The 20,396-nt window shown below is 51.0% G+C and overlaps 2 protein-coding genes across 5 annotated transcripts; one reads left to right on the top strand and one right to left on the bottom strand.

Annotated features, from left to right (window-relative positions):
* Nucleotides 1-6,792: 6,792 nt before the first annotated feature.
* Nucleotides 6,793-14,658, bottom strand: LOC122381123 (protein tumorous imaginal discs, mitochondrial-like). 3 transcript variants are annotated; one of them, XM_043364956.1, is made up of 11 exons: nt 14,485-14,658; nt 13,356-13,573; nt 13,069-13,156; nt 11,937-12,106; nt 11,621-11,789; nt 11,175-11,306; nt 10,542-10,708; nt 10,111-10,245; nt 9,717-9,822; nt 8,177-8,283; nt 6,793-7,519 (listed from the first exon to the last, which is right to left on the bottom strand). In XM_043364956.1, the coding sequence occupies exons 1-10, from the start codon at nt 14,627-14,629 to the stop codon at nt 8,177-8,179; spliced, it is 1,437 nt and encodes a 478-aa protein (XP_043220891.1). In that variant the 5' UTR covers nt 14,630-14,658; the 3' UTR covers nt 6,793-7,519. The 3 variants fall into 3 exon arrangements, with proteins under 3 accessions (XP_043220891.1, XP_043220892.1, XP_043220889.1); XM_043364957.1 differs by having other exon boundaries at nt 6,793-7,608; nt 14,485-14,656; XM_043364954.1 differs by lacking the exon at nt 8,177-8,283 and having other exon boundaries at nt 14,485-14,656.
* Nucleotides 14,659-14,850: 192 nt separating this feature from the next.
* On the top strand, nt 14,851-19,877 carry LOC122381122. 2 transcript variants are annotated; one of them, XM_043364953.1, is made up of 6 exons: nt 14,851-15,193; nt 16,451-16,590; nt 16,859-17,009; nt 17,570-17,804; nt 18,152-18,259; nt 18,863-19,877. In XM_043364953.1, the coding sequence occupies exons 1-6, from the start codon at nt 15,096-15,098 to the stop codon at nt 19,193-19,195; spliced, it is 1,065 nt and encodes a 354-aa protein (XP_043220888.1). In that variant the 5' UTR covers nt 14,851-15,095; the 3' UTR covers nt 19,196-19,877. The 2 variants fall into 2 exon arrangements, with proteins under 2 accessions (XP_043220888.1, XP_043220887.1); XM_043364952.1 differs by lacking the exon at nt 14,851-15,193 and having other exon boundaries at nt 15,492-16,590; nt 18,863-19,875.
* Nucleotides 19,878-20,396: the final 519 nt, after the last annotated feature.

Below are 20,396 nucleotides of genomic sequence, written 5' to 3'. Positions count from 1 at the left end.
GGCCCGGCCGGGACGGGGGGGGGGGGGGGGGGGCTGTCGTCGCTCTACTGTCTTCCTCGGGTCGGGGCGGCAGTGTCTGTGTGCGGGGTGCCGATAAAAACCGCTCTATACACCGCACGTGACCGGCGCACTCGGCGGGCGGCGCTCCCCGGCCGGGGAGTGGAGCCCGGCTCCCGGCCGACCCCTCTGGGACCACCGGGGACCGAACAATGCGCCAGGAATGCGGCCGACCCCTCCCTCACTCACATACAGTCATCACCACACACACACACACGTCCCGACATGCCTGTAGACATTCCCACAGTGCGAGAAATGGGGAGAGGCGGAACCTTTGCCGGCATACACTTATTGTGGTGACACAACGTATTCCGATTCTATACGCTTTTCAGTGCGCATAAATGTCTTTATTCCTGCATTATTCCTTACAGAAGAAGTAGAAACAAACCGCCTATGCAGTGAGATTTGAAAGTGATGAAGCATTTCAGTTCGTACGTTCGTCGCCTGGCATAGGACAAAAGGAATGTCGTTACCTACTCATTACACGAATAAATATGCAATACGTATAGCAATGTGCTTCTCATGCGTGCCGATATGTTGCACCTGTTCGGGCCGTTCTCTTCAGGCAGCATCTCCTCGGACAGTCATTTCATTACTAGTCACGACTGTATGTACCCGATCAGCCTTCAGGACTGAGCCCGATCGAAACGTCATCAGCTGAAGACTAACTATCCACTCGGACCAGTCTCCCGAGCCAAGCCCTCTGTCCCGACCGAGCCGACCCCGAGCCCGCATCTGGCGCACCAGTCACCACCGGCGCCGCCTGCCACCGTCGCGACACAGATCGACTCATTGTGGCGCACCGCTGCGCCGACAGCCGCCGCCGCGCGACAATAGTGGCGCCAGGTGCGCGCCGACAATGCCGCGCCGCGCCGCCACCGCCGCAGCGCGACACAAAGTAGCCCGTGTAGGAAGCTAGGGGATCCCAGCCGTCCTAATAGAGTGTCCGATTCCTTCCCGGCCTTCAATGGCTGAGCCCCGGTCCAGCGCAGTTGTCCGCAGAAAGAAGATGGATTTCATGCCTGTTCAGGACAAAATGGGGCGGCACTGTGTTAGGGTGTTACGGCGGAGCAGTGTAGCGAAACCTTTGCCCGAGGTCGGGCGCCGGGCGTCTTCACACCTGCTCCACAGACATTGGGTAAATCCTGTGGAAACTAAATAGAAATATTAATCATACAGCGATCCGTGTAGGGAAGAGACTACCAACGAACCAGTTTTCAGCCAATAAAGAGCATACGAGGGCTGACTCGAGCCGTGTCGAACTGTGCAAATTTAGTGAAGGCGGCAGTCGACCGTCCCGTCGGGCAGCGGTATGGTAGGCGGTGTATCATGGAACTTGACTTTCAGTCAATTACGGGCGATATTACCGCCAAAATGAGTCCGCTGCCGAGACAATAAACCGCCGGGCCCACCTCCAGCAGCTCACAGTAGGCGGTCCGCGGGGCAGCGGTCCCACGGACCACAGACCTCGGACCACCCCGGAGGAACAGACTACGAGACTCCCTTCCCGCCGGGCCGGGAGCGCGGTCCTTTGCGCAATGAATGCGTGGGCGGGATCTGAAAAATGTCACAAATGTGTCAACAGTTAAAAAATAAACGTCTTGAGCCGAACCAAATGCCTCCTCATCCAGAATATGGCTAGTGGCTACCCTTTATGCGTACTTATTTAGGGGGTCAAGTGTCAACGCCGGGTGCCTACTTCAGTCACAACACACCGGAATAAGCACGGTCATCAGCCTATTACAAAATGTCCAGTGGTGAATGTGCCTAACCAGCTCCCAGCAGTGTTTGAAGCGTGTCAGCCAAATTTCGGTAACAGCCCAGACGACCGCCAGGTCTCAGAAGCCAGCTCACGTGTCACGCAGCTCAAAACCACTATGGGAACACCGTCAATCAACGTCGTAATTTGTGCCAAGGAGCGGATATCCGGCGTCAGAGGCGCCACCTCACCCAATCGCCGTCAGTCAGACTCGGCCGGCGCTGTCGAAAACCGCCTCATAAAAACTGCTGGCTTCGATTGTGAGACAGCATCATCCACGCTATGCGCTTCTTGTGTTGTTCGACCAAGACATGTTGCTAGCTACATTCTACAAAAGGCTCCACGGTTATCGGACGACACTAGCAGGGCGACTCGCGTCTGTGCGATATCATACCCTGTTCGGACCAGTGCAGAACGCAGCTGGAGGTGCCCCGTTCGACCCCTGCCCCTCGGTGGGGCGCCGGTCACACACCCCGTAGCGGGCGACGCTCCCTCGCAGACAGCGCGGACACAAATTACCCGCCGACAGCACCCGATGAGAGCCGTGTTTCTCCGAGCAGTATTTCGGAGACGTTTTTCTGCCGGCGAGCGAGAGAGAACTCAGCTGTGTATGACGGCACCATGTCTCAAACGAGAGTTTTTATCGGCGACGGCAAACCAGGGGGCACTGAGGAGTCTCGTCACGGGTTCTGGAGCCGTGGTTTGAACAGAGCTCCAGGGTGACAACTGACAATACGAACAACACTGTGAGTCCAGGGAATGGTTGACGGCCTTTGCAGTTTGCATGAAGGGAAATGACCGTTTAATTAGCCCTGCCGCGCTAAAATCCTGACTGAGTTTTTCTTTGCCAAATGGTGCCGCTGGCTTTACGATGGCTCTGTAATAGTGTAAGAGCCCAATGTGTGTGGAAAGAGTCGCCTGATGTGCAATACAATGAGCCAATGACATTCCTAACAGGAGTCACAATGAGCCAATGACGATCCACACAGGAACCACATTTAAACGGTGTAAAGGGCCGAATAGTGAGTTATGGCGGGGCTCTAACAGCTCTGATGAGTCACAGTGAGCCAATAGATGTCTAAAACATGAGTCACGGTTAATGGACCAGTGAAAGTGACATGATTCCCAGTAGGTTTACAAGCAGGTAACATCACTTAGCACGGTCATTTGTGCGGGTGTATAATTTCCGGTTAGACCAATGCGTGCAACACTACGCATTCCGAGGTCAGCTAACATAAAACAGCGACTCTGAGGGTGCCTTTCAAACCGGAATACAGCTGCTTTGCTGTGGGAGGAGCGCGTATACAGACGCACGGCGTGCCGCAATAGCGAGATACCATCGATCTCCTAAAAGCAAAATCATGTTCACATCTGACGATCAGCTGGAGGGAATCGCGTGGCTTGTCGAGAGCTGCAATATCATTTTTCTGGTAGGTATGATATGACCGACCCTGAGTCATTCCGCGAGCTCGTATTATTTGGCAGAAACAGGACACTGAATTCCAGACATCGAGTACAACACTCCCACCTAACTGCACTGTGATTTGTCTCACCGTGAATCGTGACATTGGTCTTTGAGCTATGGATCGATTTCCCAGAATGAAACTGTTGGCAAAGACGATTATTGATGTCGACAGGCCTCGGGGACCCCTAACTAGTTGGACGAACGGCTGGTAGGGAGGCTATCGTTTCCACAACCACAAGTACGAGTCAATAATTAGTGGTATGTTATGTAAGGCCCATTGCCATTGCTTAGCAGAAATAAGGTAATATTCAGGAGCGACGAAAAACTAAAAGCGCCGCCGCGTGATCCTTATGAGCTGTGATTAACCCGCGCCGGGCCGGGGGGGTGTTTGAACACCCCCTTGCGGTTTTTCGCAGATATCTCAAAAACGGCGGCGCGGAGCGCCGCCGTTTTTGGCACACCTGTTCGTGCATCTTTTCCGCACATGTTGTGAAAATTTCAGACCCAGGTCACCTTAGGTCAGGTCACCAGGTCACGCCAAGTGACCTCACCTCAGAAAAAATAAGAATGCTCGTCATAGCTACACCGACTGAACGATTGCCTTGAAACTTTCAGCGATTGATTAGAGCAACACTATCTATAAAATGTATATCTCGGAATTTTGATATCGGTGACCTAAGGTCAGGTCAATTTTGCGGCCTCTCCATTATAAGTCAATGGGAGAAAATTGAAAAGCGTCTGTTTTGCACGAACGCTATTCTAGACACTCTCAAACATCGAGATGTAGGTAGGTAAAATAGACACACTGAACCAGAAAATGGCAACTGTGACCCCTCGTTATGTCCCCGAGGTCATCTCAGGTCACGAACAGTATCTAACAGTTTTTCGATGATAACTTCTGATAGAGGAGTGCTAGAGCGCTGAAAACGCCTTAGATGTGTTCGGCTCGACGTTGCGGATCGACTGATATCCAACATGACCATTTCCGGTCAGGTCATGACCTTGACCTGAGGTCAAATTTTCAAGTTGACCTTTCAAGGTCAACTTATAGTTCAATCGACGCGTCTCGACGAGAGGAACACGATGCTGGCAAAAGTAATGTCATAGCTCTTAAAAGTTATTGCCGAAAAAACGTTTTTCGTAAAAACAGCTATTTTTGGAGTTTTTTCCCTCTGGAGGCTAAACTGTTGACCTGAGGTCAAATCTGAGAACATTACTCAGAAAGGTCTGTACAAGGGCTATCGAATGCGTTTTTTTTTTTGCGGCGCTGTAGCTCTATCGGTTCCCGAGATAGCCGTTGGCAGTTTCCAAAATGTTGAAATAGTCAACATTTTACCTTTGGTGACCTCTGGTGACCTGACCTTTGACCTGACCCAAAAAATGACCGAAGTGTTATCGTCCTTATTTTTGACGTTCTTTCGATTGCCGCTTACCGTGTGTCGCTACGTGGCCCAGGAGCCGAGTTAGAAGGGGGATGTTCAAACACCCCCCCGCGGCCCGGCACGGAATCTCAGAGCACCGGCCCGGCGCGGGTTAATCCAGAGGTTTAGTACGGGAGAAACGTTCTCAGAGCCCACGAGAGCGAACCAACCGCCTCTAAGAGGACGCTTATCGCCTTACCAGAAACAGAGGACACCTCTAGAATGTCGATAACCTTATCATTCCGCGTCACAGGCTCCAATAAAGAATTACAAGAATTACCGTCTACACAGATTGCCATGCTTGTAATCCGCACGCAACACGCTTATACGGTGATATCGGCACAAATATAAACTCAACAAGTGGCCTATGTAATTCCCCATGATGTATCCACGTTTCATATAGGCTTAGCATAATTACCAGCACACATGAATGGTAACATGCTCAAACATAACAATTTACGTCAGGGACCCCCCCCCCCCCCCCCCCGGGGCCGGGACCAGCTACCACCGGCTACCACGGAACTCTGGATGACAGGCGCAAAACGCACCACCAGACGGTACTCCTCCTGCCATCTGTCGACCACAGAGCGCACTACTGTCTTCGGAGGAGGCGGTCTTTCACCCTCGGGCAGCTCCCGAGTCCCATGCTGAGCCGCTCAGGGGGCCATGGGGATGGGCGAGCGGAGGAAGGATGATACAAGTTTGAAACGACCAAGACAACAGAGCACACTGCAATGGGAGTGGATGCTAGCTTTAACGTTAGGTCGCTCCCTTGTGAGGAGCAGTAGACTTCACTGCACACTTACAGACTGCTGTAAGGAGTTCGAGCTATTCTCATGGCAGGCTCCTCCCTTGTAGTTGTGGTGAACGAAGGTCTTCCCTGCACGGCTGGGCCGCAGTAACTGGAAGCAGAGTTGTATCAACAGGATGTTCCACTGCGAGGAATGATGAGCTGCTCTCGAGGATCGGAGGACTACCTTCCTATCAGGCCGAGCTGTTTCACTGTGGGTAAGGAAGGGTTGTCAAGCCAGGCTTTCCTGATGTAAGGAGGAAGGATTGACCCATGGGCGGGCGCCCTTCTCCTGGATCGAGGCAAGGCATGACTGCTCTACTGTGGTTGTGAGCGAGGAGCAGAGGGTCTTCCCTGTGAGGAGCGAATGACTCATCCACACCGAGGAATGGAGGCTGCTCTGCTGCACGCTGTGCAGCAGCTGCACCACTCTGATGTAGAAACCGTTGCCCCACTCTCCCATGACTGCCGAGAGTAAAAGACCGCTCTCCTGTAAGAGACCCGGGCGGCTGGGAGCGATGGATTAGCCGGCGACTGGTGGTCACAATGGAGCCCGCCGTCGATCCATCAGTAGCGCCGCGGCGCGTGCAGCGCCCCGGAGACGATAGTGACGCACCGGGCGCCACAAAGGCCGCCGGCCGGCCCGGAGAGACGGCGCCACATTCATCGTGCGCCATTAATCGCCGCCGCCGGGCCGCTCACCAGCCAATATGTTTTAGTCATTTACCGCTGAGTAATTTTGTTTCCGTTGCACGTTTTCGGCCGGGGGTTATTGATGGAGTCTTTCCGCCGGCGGAGCTAAGCGGGCCGGGCCCAGCGGAAATATGGCGGCGACGCTGGCAGAGACAGCGGGGAAAATTGGACGGCCCAGGCCGACCGGGCCGATTGATGAGCTACCGCTGCTCAGCCCGAGCCCGGCCGACCACCGCACACATACACACACCACGTGGCCGGGCGATTGATGAGCAGAGAGCCAGGAACCGGGCAACGACAATCGCCGGCACAGATTGATAGAAATTAATGAACGTGTGCTGATATCGTAGTGCCTGTTTTTCCAGGGAAAACATTTGGGCCGCGGCACCTCATTTAGGTGAAACAGTAAAAAACCCTGAATGGAAAGGAATCGCGTACGAGCAATGGAAGACCCGACGAAGCTTGTGTGCAAGCGTTGCTCGTTGTGACGCTTGTTCTCTTGTTTGTGACATTGCCCATTGCTATTATGTGAAAACTGGAAGCTGACAAATACACCGAAGTAACAACTAGCCGCCTAGTGTCACAATTCCAGGGCAAAACGCGCGTCAATCATTCGTACGTCATTATTGTGATGTCATCATTCCACTAACAAAATGCATATCATTCATTTCACAGATCACAATTGCCCCCGGACTGTCCGGGACTGGGTCTCCGACGGCGGCAGAGCCAGGCATGGTGGCGAGTCTACGGCCGCGGGACGCCCACCACCCGCCCCAGGGGCGAGCAGAGCAGCCAGCGGGGCACACGAGTGTCGGCGTCGGGTACTTCGGTGACATTAGCGACGCGGGACGCTCTCACCTTCCAGAGACGAGGAGGGCAGTCTGCGTGATACTTCAGTCAGGCCAGTCGCACGGCGCACGGCAGCTCCTGACTAAACGCACCACCTCCGACAGGCACAACCAGCACTGACAGCCCGACGGGCCGGGCCCACAGAATGTGGCAGTCCCGCCGTAGATTCCCATACCAGGCTACCAAACAGCACCCCTCTCTGCCTCACCCGTGCTCCCGTCGCTTGCGCTTTTCCTCCGAGTGTTCCGAGTCCCGTTCGGAGGCGGCGCCGTCACCACTGGGCGCTGTAGTGTCTCCACTGCTGGACGCTGTGCTTTCCCCGCTGGTACTATTCTCACTGTTAGCTGCGGCACCGCTCGACTCAGCTGCGCCACTGCCCGACTCAGCTGCGCCACTCCCCGTCTCTTCTCCGGGCGCCGGCGGTGAGAGAGCCGCCCGGATCCTCTCCAGCAGACCGCCCAGCTCGTCCGTCGATACACGGGCTCCTGCAACAGGCACAGACACAGTAAATAAGGATAGCAGCCCAGCCCAGCAGACCGCCCACTTTCCAGCTCGTCCGTCGATACCCGGGCACCTGTAACAGGCACAGAGACACCGGATTAGGAGGCAACTAAACAGACTCGGGCGCTCGGCATCTGGCACCATAACACAGGTATGTATCATTGAACGAGAGATACCCGCTCCGCTAAATGCATCCGGAAGCATCATGATATGCTCACGTTGTTTGTTACTACTTTGTCAGCTATGAGTTTTTTTCTGTGTACTTCCTAAAAACGAAAAAGTTTCTAACAAACAAGCACACTGCTGAATATCAAATATGCTAAAATGATACAAAATAGACCCGTGTAGATGTGATGAAATACAGATGATAAAATGAGAGGTGTGGTGAAAATATAATGGTTATCAGGGGAGGAAAAACAATCCAGCAATGCAGTACCAATTCAAAGACCTGCAACCTACGCACCGCATAGATCTCGATTTGAAAAGCTAATGAAAATTACAATGTTGGGTAAATTGTTCCGCAGCTTGTTAGCAGTTTGCTATGCAACGGAGAGATAAGCACTCTAGCGGCATTTTATAAAGCTGCGCGCGGTGAACAGGGAAAGACGGCACGCCCACCCACCACAGAAAAGTAAACTCACTTAGCCGAATATTGCTTTCTTTATCCTAGAGAAGAGGCCTTCTTGGCTCTCTATTTCCTGTTTGGTCTGCTCCTCTGAACTTGCCAGCGGTTTGTCAGCCACATTGTCTGTGAACACGACGGGCAAATGATCGCTCCGGTCCGTCCCACAAGGCGGTAAAAGTGCACGAATTGAGACCGATCGCGCCTGATGATCGACCAATGGATCTTGGAACGGAGGCGGGTGAACAGATGACGATTTGGAGTTTTCACGGTGCCCGTGCTGCATTCGTGACAAAGGGCATTCGTGACGGACGGACGCTTAAACAGAGATGGACGCATGGGCGGAGAAACCGAAAAAACCGTTCACGACAAAAATATGAAAAATAGCATGATAAATTGTTTGGCGAAAAAGGTCGACCGAGCGCGGGAACCAAACTACCAAAAACGCTAGGCTGAAAGGTGAAAACAGATTGGCTCATCTACTTGGACGCTGGAAAGCCGAAGGCGTGAGGTAATAGGAAGGTGGAACGGGGGTGGGAGATGAGAATAAAGTAGAACTGAACGATGGAAAGTGGCTGACAAACACACCTGACAGCGGCCACAGACTACGGAGCTGCGTTTCTGACGAGGGCTTATAAATAAATATTCAAGGCTGAAGCAAATTGTTATCGTTAGTCGTTACCGTAGTCCCTAACTACGGCCACGACACCGTCTGACCGTCTTCTACGTTTCCGGAGAAGATCAAGACAAATTGTTACCGTAGCCACTGTAGCTGGTTTTTGATGGCCTTTTTTGTTTGTAATAATTACTAAGCCAATCTAGGATCGGCTTCTTGCAAATTAAGGAATGTGATAATCAAGTAAAATATTGATGTTTCAGTATAAGATTCTGACCCTCCATGACGCCACGTCACCGGTCACCCCAATGACTCGCCTCACCCTTCCCCACCCCCGCCAGTTGCAGTGGCACGGCGCGCCACCGCCATCCATGCCGCTACTTACTGTATCGTATCCGCTCCCTTAGGACTGTCCCTCATACATATTTACATGCCGATGCTACCAGTATTTCATGGTGACTGGGTTCCCTCTCCCTCCCCGCCTTGTCAAGGCCGTACGTACTACGTACCGTCCAGGTCCCTCCTACATTGGAAGAGTATACCCTCTAGCTGGTCCGCAAAGAAGTGCGTACTGCGTCAAGTATTTGGTACCCGAGACGCCGTCCACAAGACAGAGTCCACGGTACCAGTCTCATCTTCGCCTCACGTGCACAGCGGTGGGTATTGTCTTTGGAGCCGGCGACACCGTCTAGTGCACCCGTTCCCTTCGGCCAGTACCAGTGGTACATATCCTACGTTCTCCCTCTTTCTCCACCACTCAGCGCTACTATTACGCACCGTCCTGGGTACCCCTCACGCCGTCCAAAGTACCCTTCCCCTCTCTCACACGAGGAAACGGTTACGCCTTCCCGGCTAGTACGTACCATCCTTGGTGCCCGTGACGCCGTCCATAGTACCCGCCCTGCTCTCTCCTACCCAATACAGGCGTGCGTACAGTACGTACCATCCTTGGTGCCAGTGACGCCGTCCACTGTACCCGCTCCTCCCGACTCCATTTCGGCCAGTGCCTGGAACAGCGCCTTCCGTCGATCGTCCAGCTTATCGGGCACCTGAAAACACACCACAGGGGTTAGATGGGAACAACGAACAACTTCCCAAGAAACGACCGGTTCACACAGGGTGGGTAGTGGCAGCAGGGGACGGCCAAATAGGTTAGGAAAGGCCAGAAACTCAGTCCAGGGGCAGCTCAAAGTGATCCGACAATGCATAAACAAATCAGGCAAATAGACAAGCATGTAATGAAAATATGCCATGGTCAAATGTCTGGAGGAATAGCACGACCACGAACACAAACAGCACCCTGCCTGTCCATCCCGTCGCCGTTTCGATGCTCTCACCTTGATCTTGATGTGCACGTAGTGGTCGCCGTAGCCGTGCGAGTTGACCCGGCGGATTCCCTTCCCGTTGAGCCGGATACGCGTGTGAGACGATGTGCCCGGCGGTATCCGAACAGTCAAGTCCTCGTAGATGCCCTGTGGGACGGACCGTAACCGGTCACAGGCTGGGCTTCATGGGGGAGGGGAGGAGGGAATGGATTGGTGTCGCTTATTGCACACGCGACACTTTTCGTCAGCGCCACACGAAAAGGGTTTCGTCGATTTGCTCAAAGGACGGCCAAACAGACAATAGACCACCAGAGCCCAATGATAGGTTTGGTCACTCATCCTTGAGACAACGAGACAGCTGGTAAAGTCAGACACGCATGAGCCTAGCCCACCAGCTCTGGCCAGTTCACATTGTGTAAGTTTGCGTGATTGCGTATACTGACCTGCACCCTGAGAGCGCCGCCCAGGACTGCCTGCGTGAGGCCCACCCAGCAATCTGTGTGGACGTCGGCGCCGTCCCGTCGGAAGTAGTCCGAGCGGGACACGCGGAACGTGATGAACAGCTCCCGGCCGCCGACCTGCATACGCACCGTCTGGCCGTCCTCCACGCCTGGGGAACAGAGAACCAGCGTCAGTCTCCAACACAGAACTTATATCAGCCATCTTCTGACTGTCCTCCACGTCCGTGAGGAGAGGATAAAGTAACGTCAACTTTCCACAGTCCCCCGCACCCGTACAATGGGAAAATTCCAGGGCCGACGCCCGTATCCAGTCGCTCATTGACTGCTCGTCAGTAGCTAGCGCACCCATCCTACGCACAACTAAATGAAATACAATCACGTGAGCCAGACGATTCACTAGCAGCCAGATTCTTGGGACCACACCAGTCACACAAATTACTGAATTCAGTCAGAACTCAGACAGACCAAGCCGACCTTCGGATTACTCGCCTCTGTCATTCCGACTAAGATTGCTCAACTTGAATCACCTGGCTTCTGCGATGAAGTTGACAATATCACGACACCACGTCACCTACACAGTCAGTCAGCGCCGACCCAGCCCATCACGTCACCCACCTGCCGGCACCGGGACGCTGATGGTCTTGCGCTGCACGGTGCTGCCCTTGCCGTTACACTCGACACACTTGTGCGGGATGTACATCCGCGTGCCCTGGCACTGGCGACATGTGGAACGCATCACGAATGGACCTGAAAATGGAGCAAGAAATGTTAGCGATAATGAATCTGTGCAGGAGGACGTCGTAGTGGGATACGGTAATTGACGCGTCTCCATTACACAAGGAGAACCAGAATTCATGTTAGTACCCAGACTAAAAGCTTGTCGATTATTGTCATCATACCACTTTAAAGGTCATTTATCCGTTCTGAAATGCTGACTGAGGTTAATTTATTTGGATCTGAAAGCCCAATTTCATGACTCAGCATATGTTCTTATTTTTGCTACCGCACCACGTGACTTTATCACATCAGTACTGATCATTACAAAACTCTGCCATTCTAACCTGTGCTGATGGTTTCCATGCCGGTGCCGTGGCACTGCGGGCAGCGCACGGCCTTGGTGCCGGGAGCGGCGCGCGCTCCACCGCACACGGGACACGTATCCACCGTGTTGATGGTGATCTCCTTGTTGACGCCACGCGCCGCCTGCTGGAACGTCAGGTTCATGGCCACCTGCCGGCGACAGGACGTATCGTCAGCGGGGCGGCGGCAGAACGTACGGTATTTGGTCATCGCGATTACCTGTATTCACTGATGGAGATGTTGAGCAGTGAGCATCGCGTTGCTGGCTTAGACTACATAGTCTTGCAATACACCTACCTCTTGCGAGGCTCCGAACCCAAAGCGCGACTCCTCGAAGTTCTGGTCAAAGTCCCCGCCGAAGCCCCCGCCACCGCGCTGGCCGAAGTCGCCGAAAATCTTCCTGAAGAGCTCCTCGGGATCGACCTGGGAGTGGAAGTCCCACTGCTGACCACCGAAGCCACCGGCGCCTGGCAAACACAGAGCAAACATGGGTAAGTAAGGGTTGGCATTCATAAGCATGAAAGGTTCACGAACATCGACCAGAAACTGCCAACTAGCGATCTCTAGTACATATACCTACCGCAAAACGAAAGATCATTTTCATTATTGGTAAATCGGTAGCAGTGTTCCATTTTTCAGACTTTTTGGGGGCAAATCACACCTGATGGGGAAAATATTTTCATCCCTAAAATATGAATGACTGACTTTACTTCATCTCTCAAAAAAGGTTTCATGCATTCGAACAGCCAGTTTACATGTCACTTGACAGTTGATGCACCCACATCCTTTTGTTTCACACCCTGTCAAGATCCCGACATGAAATCCTGGTTTATCAGCAGTGTGACCAAATTGGTTTAGCGTTAGGGGGAGGATGTATAAAAAAGTCGTACGAGGATGTCACTATTTTCAAAAAACTCGTCTTCAGCCTCATTTTAGGTGCAGTTTTACAGACAATGTGGGAAAAAACTATACCTGACGTCAAGTTCTGGTGGAAAGTAAAAAAACAACAACAAATGTTGTCATTAAAGATGTAAAAAACGACATTGCAAGCGCGACAGTACGAGTATGATGGTGCGAATCGTACATTGGAACATTTTCAGTCTTTATTCCTACACTAGGTAGGTATGCTTTTACGACAAAAACGTCGTGATGATGTAATTTTAAAATTTCTGAGGATGTCATTATACTTTTCATTGGGGGTGACTTTCCCCGCAACATCACCAATTTGGCCATACTGTTTATCAGTAGGCATAAAAATTAGCATTACACCATTTTGCAAAAATACTTCAGTTATTTACTTTCTTTTTTCTCATCCTAGGGTTTTTTTTCTTCATCAGCACACCCAACCAAAATCCAATTTTAGAACACTGATCGGTAGCTACGCTCCAGAATTGCATGCGAGACCATTGCTGCCCACTCGGGGCCTCACCGGGGTGTCCGCGGCCGGCGTTGCCCATCTGCTCCCGTGTGGCGCCCCAGGCGTCATACTCGCGCTTCTTGGTGTCATCGCTGAGCACCTGTAAACAGAAGAGGTCGAAATTCGACGGTGTTTCTGGAAAATGTAACACGAAACAGTCTACAGCCCTACACTAGCCTCTCTACTATAGTCTGAATCTCTACACTCTATGGAGCACCAAGTAGGAAGCAATCAAGTCACAAGTGCACAGTGACTGTATGTAAGTACAACTTTAATAAGCTTTCTGAATAAAAACCCACCTCATATGCTTCAGAGAGCTCCTGGAATTTCTGGCTTGCTTTTGGGTCATCCTTGTTGGTGTCAGGGTGATATTTCTTGGCAAGCTGATAGTATGCTTTCTTGATATCCTTGGCGGATGCATTTTTGGATACTCCTAGTGTTTCATAGTAGTCCTTTTTCAGGTTTGACCATGATGGATGAAAGAGGCGAGCCTGTTGGAGGTGAATGCTGGGGAGACCTGCAATCAAATCAAACACTGTAAGATTACAGCCACAATGGGGGTTACAAGGGTGATCTTGTACTACACAAACTGATCAATCAAAACATTATCATCTTATCATAATGCAACAACAGGGTCATCATATAACATATTCTACATCAATTCTAGATTACCAGGATGATTGGATCTATTTAAACTTTATCACCTACTGCATAGCAAACATAGCATCTTAGGTCAATAGGTTATGTCTTTCTTAAGCCAAATTGACTTATTTCAAAAGATAAATAGGTATGTTCTATTCAAAGAAAAGTGAAATGATCTAATCTAACCTCATATTGACTTTCATACTAATGATCACACAAAATTTAATTTCAGCAAAGCTATTCAACTAAATCTATTTATATTTTAATGGTATGAAATATGAAATTTGATGACAAATTGAACAGCAAAAATTCCAAATGTGAAAACAATGAAATTCAAAACAGCTACATGTCAAAGCACAGTAGGTATTAGGTAAATTCAATTGCAGATATTTTGAAGCACTTAAGGCTTGACCTAAGTGACCTTCAAGAATATATACCAACTAGTAATATCTAAACACAGGCACATAACAATTTTATGGCAAATGTCAAAAGGACCATAACTATCATAGCATTTAATGGAGCCTATTGCTTTTGGGCACATCAACTGAAATATGCATTAAAAGCCAAGTAACAATAATCACCACGTCATGGGCATCAGCATGAAACTGAACGTAAAATTCAAGCATACAACTCCATAGTACCATTGAATTTGCAGTTACACTTCACTTTTACTTATCAAATATCAATTAACAAATTGTGGTTGATGACAAAGAATATTGATCAAAATCAACAACCAAAACACGTTCGGGGCAAATATTGCGCAGCAAAGACATTTAACATACTAACATTTTTCGACGACGCCCGCTAGCTGGAGCAACTTAGGTCGATGTGCTGTTTGCAAGATGTGAATACTTCTCCTGGCATTCAGTAAAGACTGAATAACCGGTCGCTGGCAGGCCCTTCCGCCGCCCAAACGGCCAGCAACCGCCATGCCTGGAGCCCAAGCACGAAATAGGTAGTTTTCAAGGAGCACCGAAATGATGCGTACTTGACAAAATCATGAAAGATTCAAAAGTAAAAATGACGTCATAGGAACCCGGACTTTAGAACAAAGATCGCTAGATTGCTCTTACGATCCCCACTATCATTGGCTTAACTTTAAATGACGTCATAAATGCCTATTCATATGTTTTCGTCAATTGGTCACAAAAGGGGCATGTTGTTAAAATTGGAATATTTTGAAGGTTATTGAAATAAAAAAGCAAAAGGTCTCAAATGAAGTTGCATCTTGGATTCAGCAATTAATGAGATAATTTTTTATTATTTTTAGAATGCAGTGACGGTAGCTTCGACCTATAGCCCTTATCACAGATAATCGCTGAGAGGAACAATTTGATTTGAATTGTTTGGATGCCAGGTCCTGCCTGGTGCCTGATTATTCCTTTTATTGCAATACAATGAATATTTTGATATGTTCATTGGTGGGAACACCACATTTTATCATTGGACTGGCGATTATGATTGGTTTAACTTTGTTAAGTATGTATCTGTTAAGGTATGTAAGTTAAGTTGTTTTTCAAGGGTAGTGGTAAGGTTTAATATGATTGAGTTTTCAAAGTTGACCTGACTAAAGAGCGCTGTTCGGCGGCTGGCTAGCACGCTAGTCTGCGCACACATACGTGCATGTTGCCCAGGGCAGGCAACAAGCTATTGACCAATGAGAAATGCGCTGCGGGTGGCACAGGTATATGAAAAATCGCAGTGACATTGGCATTGCACTTGCCTCGCTTCTCATTGGTCAATAGTCTGTTGCCGGGGCAACCAGCACGTATGTGAGCGCCGGCAAGAGTACTAGCGGGCCGCCGATCAGGGCCCTTGTCACAGATAAAACAATCTCAGATACCTACACAACTTGTGACCACTGATTGCCTAATGCAATACACTGCGTTTCCAGCTTGTATGATTGAGATGTCAAAGTTTTTATGGCATGGCTAATTAACTAAGCCCTGGTCACCTGACCTTCAATTCAATGACCTGGGGCCAATGTTTTTACTCAATACAATATTTATGCATGATAAGCTATGCTAAGTGTCAAGGTGGTGCACTGCGCTGTTTTATGTACTTACATGAAAAAACTGGAGTGTGGTGATATAGGTACTCTGTGCAGTGTGCTGTGCGATCTATTCTCAGCTGGCCATTCGGGTTTGCCCCATCTGCCTAATCATGTTTGGAAATACATCCCAGCATGTTCCCTGTCCACTGTCTGAGACTGTCAATTGTAATGTGTCCAGCAAGGTACACATTCTAACTGGTGCCATTGTCTATTCTTGCAATGTCTGCACCCAATGTCCTGGCCATCCTGACCAGTGACCTATATCCTGTCCATTTTGACCAGTTCTGACTAGTGACCACTGACCAGTGTCCTGTCATTTCTGATCAGTGACCTGTCCAATGTCCATTCTGACCAGTGTTCTGTGTCATGTCATTTCTGACCAGTGACCTGCCTGTTCTGACCTGTGTCCTGTCCATTCTGACCAGTCAGCTTTATCCTGTCAGTTCTGACCAGCAACCTGTCCAGTGCCCATTCCCACCTGTGTCTGGTCTATTCTGACCTATGTGCAATGTGCATTCTAGTCTAGTCTGTCCAGTGCCCATTCTCACCTGTGTCTGCTCTATTCTGACCTATGTGCATTCTAGTCTGGTCCATTCTGACCAGTGACCTGTGCCCTACGTCCTATTTTGGCCTGGTTTCCTTCCATTCTGATCTTTGTCATCCTGTTGTCCACCCTGACACCCACCGCTCTCCCAGCAGGGGTCAGACCATGTTCCCTCAGTCGGTGGTGTGGTGGGGCACACAGGACGCCGTCAGACTCCACCTCGAGCCACTGCACGTGCCCTTCTCACTGGACGTCCTCAGTGACGGTCCAACGACGCAGCCAGCGGACGGCACCGGTACGCGGGCTGGGACTTCGCCGGGTTGGTGGTTTGTAGTGGGACTTGGATTCCTCTGCGGGATGCTCGGTTAGGGAATGTGAATTGTGAGGGATGGTTTAAAAATGGGACCGGTTGAGTTGTCCTCCCATTATGTCAAGGAAATGTGTTCTCCATGATGCAAGCAATCAGTACCTACCTTTTTATAAGTTTTGCTTGAATCAAGTTTTTCCTACTCTGTCCTTATTGTGGTCCCTACCCGACCTTTATGCGATGTGTGTCCCGGCAGCGGCACGCCCACCCTCGGTCCGCTGCGTGCTGAAGACGGAGAAGCCGTGCCGACTCCGACTGCTGTGGCGGGTGCCGTTCTCGGCCCTCAGTCACCTCCTGAACAGGATCACCGCCGGGGACGCCCTGCTGTACGGCTGCCAGACGACCAGGTACGATATATGTATTCTGAGGACTGTTCACGGGAAACGCAAACTGCTGAGTGCGGTGTATGCAGCAGGCGTGGGGTGGGGGATGGGTAGTAGGTATGACGTCACACGGCTGTGTGCGGTTGACGGTCCTTGTGGCCGGTCCCGACCGACCACAGCGGTCGCTGTGTGTGGTACCTGTCCACCGACTGGAGGATGACGTAGGGAGGCAGTGGGCGAAGCTTAAAGCCTGTGTGCGGTCCTATCGCACACAGAGCCCGACGTGAACAGCCCTCGGGTAACTTCCCTATTTCACGGCGGCTGAGCACCCAGGCGTAGCTGGGCACCGTCCTTTCACAATACATAGCCCGCTAGACTCTAATGAAGACTGTAATACACATTACACAAGATGAACTCAGTCATATTTCCCCATTACACGGCCCAGCTGGTCTTTTAGCTAAGCATCACGCTATTGCATGATAAACGAAAGAAGTGAACAGTAGTCGACTGAACCAGAAGTAACCCCCTCCCCCCCCGTTAGATGATGAGATATTGACACACGACATCCGTCCGCTCTTTCGCAGCTATGAGGCCGGGGAGCACACTGTAGAGGCCACTGGCGGTGGACCTGAGACACCGCAGCCCCCACAGAGTGAACCAAGAGAGGGCGAATCGGTGACGGCACAGAGCGACCCTCAGAAGGACGGGTCTGCACCACGGAGCAGCGGTAGCAGGGCGGCGTCCGATCCACAAAGAAGTCACTACCCTCTGGTGGCGATGATAGAAACTACAGCTACACCAGAGAGCCCCAGTTCTGTGGTAAGTGCGGTTGACATTGCGGGAATTTAATCAGTTTAAACACGGCGTCCAGCTGGTCAATAATTGCTGGTCCAGCTGGTCAGTAGTTGTTTGGCCACCACGAACCGGAATAATACGAAACGAACCTGCCACGGTTTAGCCAATTTGGTAGGTGGCCGATGGAAGACAGAAGCTGTGTAGTTAGTCATGTTCTTAATTTCATTTAAAGGAAACATCACAGCTGATAACCACCTCAAATGTATGCTCGATTGCCTGTTGTCATGGGCGTATGCCGGTTTCCTGGTTCGGTGCGCTGCAGCGCTATTACTCGGCGTTCTGTGAAACTCTGTTTCCCTGGTGACCGACAGGTGGCTCTGGTGGCCGTAATTCACATAAGGGACCGTGTTGTGTCGATGGGGACATCTGTACTCCACCGGTATGTCCGGCAGGCAGACGGACGCGTTACTCTTCTTCAGGTGAGCGCGTTGCCTAAACAGAAGTGGATAACGTATGTTTGGTAACAATTTATGGAGTGATGACTTCTAAGCAGGCCTGCGGAGTCGATTGATTTTCGGTGACTCCGGTTCCGGATTTTGACTCCGGTTTTCAAAAACCAATTCCGACTCCGGGCAGAATTGTCGACTCCGACCGCCTCCGATTCCGACTCTGCAGACCTGGCAGGGCTACGGAGTGGATGGATTTTCGGCGACTCCGACTCCGAATCCGGCTCCGGTTTCCAAAATCGACTCCGACTCCAATTCCGGTCGCAATTGTGTACTCCTACCGACTCCGACTCCCACTCCGACTCCGCAGCCCTACTTCTAAGGCCTGCTAGATGCCTTGAAACTTGTTATCGGTGGTTCCTGAGCACTCTGTGATCACTTTTCGGTCGACCGTTTAAGTTCGTATCAATTATTTGCCACTTTTGTTGGTGATTTTTGCTTTCTTTAGTGTCTAAGCAAAACGAGTTTAGTCACAAGTGAGTTTAACGCGTCATCAGCCTGGTGCGAATGCAACGTGCGTCATCACCTGGTTGCATTCTCTGCCATCTCTCACCTTTCGTTTGTCCCTTCCGGCAGCCGCTGTACTCGTCTGGCGTCGAGAACCCCCCGGAGGACCGCGGCCCCGCCTCTCCGTCCGGCCGACCGCAGAGCCCGCCCGGCGCGCTGGGTGTCTGCTGCGTGTGTCGCTCCGAGCCGGCTGAGGTGGTGCTCCTGCCCTGTCGACACGGCTGTGTGTGCAAGGATTGTTTCCGACGCACGGAGACCTGTCCGTTGTGCCGGGGACGGGTGGCGCAGTACTTCACCGTGCCCACGGTGGGCCAGGAAGGGGAGAGGGGGCGTCTGGTAGAGGAGAGAGGAGGCCCGGTGGAGGAGCGAGGACGCTCAGCGGACCCAGTGGACGCGCAGTGAGTGCCCGGGCTCGGATTCCGAATATGTTTGGAGATATTGAGTAGCTGAGCCGAGCTAAGAAGCTTTACGATGATGCTATGAGTGTTGAAGACCCATAGGACGGCAACGAGTTCAACGTCCGTCCTGCCTCACCCCTCGGAGGGTGATCATGGCTGGTTCTAGCCACTACAAAGCCCTAATTCTTGCTCTAGTTGTGAGAGTGATAGAGTGATAGCCGAGCCTGGGGCCATCGATACCCCACCGTTTGACGGGTGTATTTCCTGTGATGATAATATTGTGTTGTGATGCTGATAGTTCGTCTGGTGATTGCATTCCTTGTCGCTGGCTTCACATTTAGTGATCGCCTTTTGTCATGTCCCGTGGTCATTTTGTGGCTTTATGATGAGTACCTGACGGATCCTAATTGGTCTTTGGCTTCGAGCTTGTGATGATGTGAATCGATCGTTAAAGCGGCTGATATTCAAGTCTTGCTTTGTGTCATCTGATATCGTATATGGATATCTTTCCACGGATAGTGACCGATAGGCGATAAGTGATAATATCTGTCGACGATCGGCTAACAGACATGTTGATGCGTAAATTGTTAGACATGGGTGGGTAAATGGATAGCATGCGTAAACTAAAAGCATTTATGAATTGTTATGTGATTCGTCGCAATATAATGGTGTAATTCCGTGACCTCTAGTTTTTCATGCTACCCAGTCTGTCCAATGTCCGAGCGAGAGATACTTAAGAAGCGCGCATGTTATGGCCAGGCTCGCTCGTGGCAGTAGCTTGAGAAAGTGTTTGACCTTTCTTTCGTGACTGATATGTCGTAATTGTGGAGCGGGTCCGTCTGTATTTGATCTGTTATCGTGTTCATCTCTTTCCGAATATTCGAACGTTTTTTTTTCAACTATTGAATTGAGACCTTCACACTGTTACGGCTTAGTTAGCACTGCCATAAGCGCCATGAGAGGCGATTTTGCGGAAACAGGTTTGTAACTAACATACGCTACCATGACCCGACTGCAACACCACGCACTGTGTGCGCGCCTGCACATGTTTAATGTTTACGCTGCGAGCAGTCAGCTGTCAGGTGGCGAGCCCCTCCGAGCCAGCTGACTGCCGTGGCGAGCCCTCTGCTGCCGGGCCAGCTCACCCGCTTCGCCTCCGGACGCCGGCTGTGGTAGTGACCTTGAGCGAGACATGAACCACACTG

This window comes from Amphibalanus amphitrite, unplaced genomic scaffold (assembly GCF_019059575.1).
Source record: "Amphibalanus amphitrite isolate SeventyFive unplaced genomic scaffold, NRLGWU_Aamphi_draft 000114F_arrow, whole genome shotgun sequence".
Classification (NCBI taxonomy): domain Eukaryota; kingdom Metazoa; phylum Arthropoda; class Thecostraca; order Balanomorpha; family Balanidae; genus Amphibalanus; species Amphibalanus amphitrite.
This window is presented reverse-complemented; position numbering and strand designations above follow the sequence as displayed.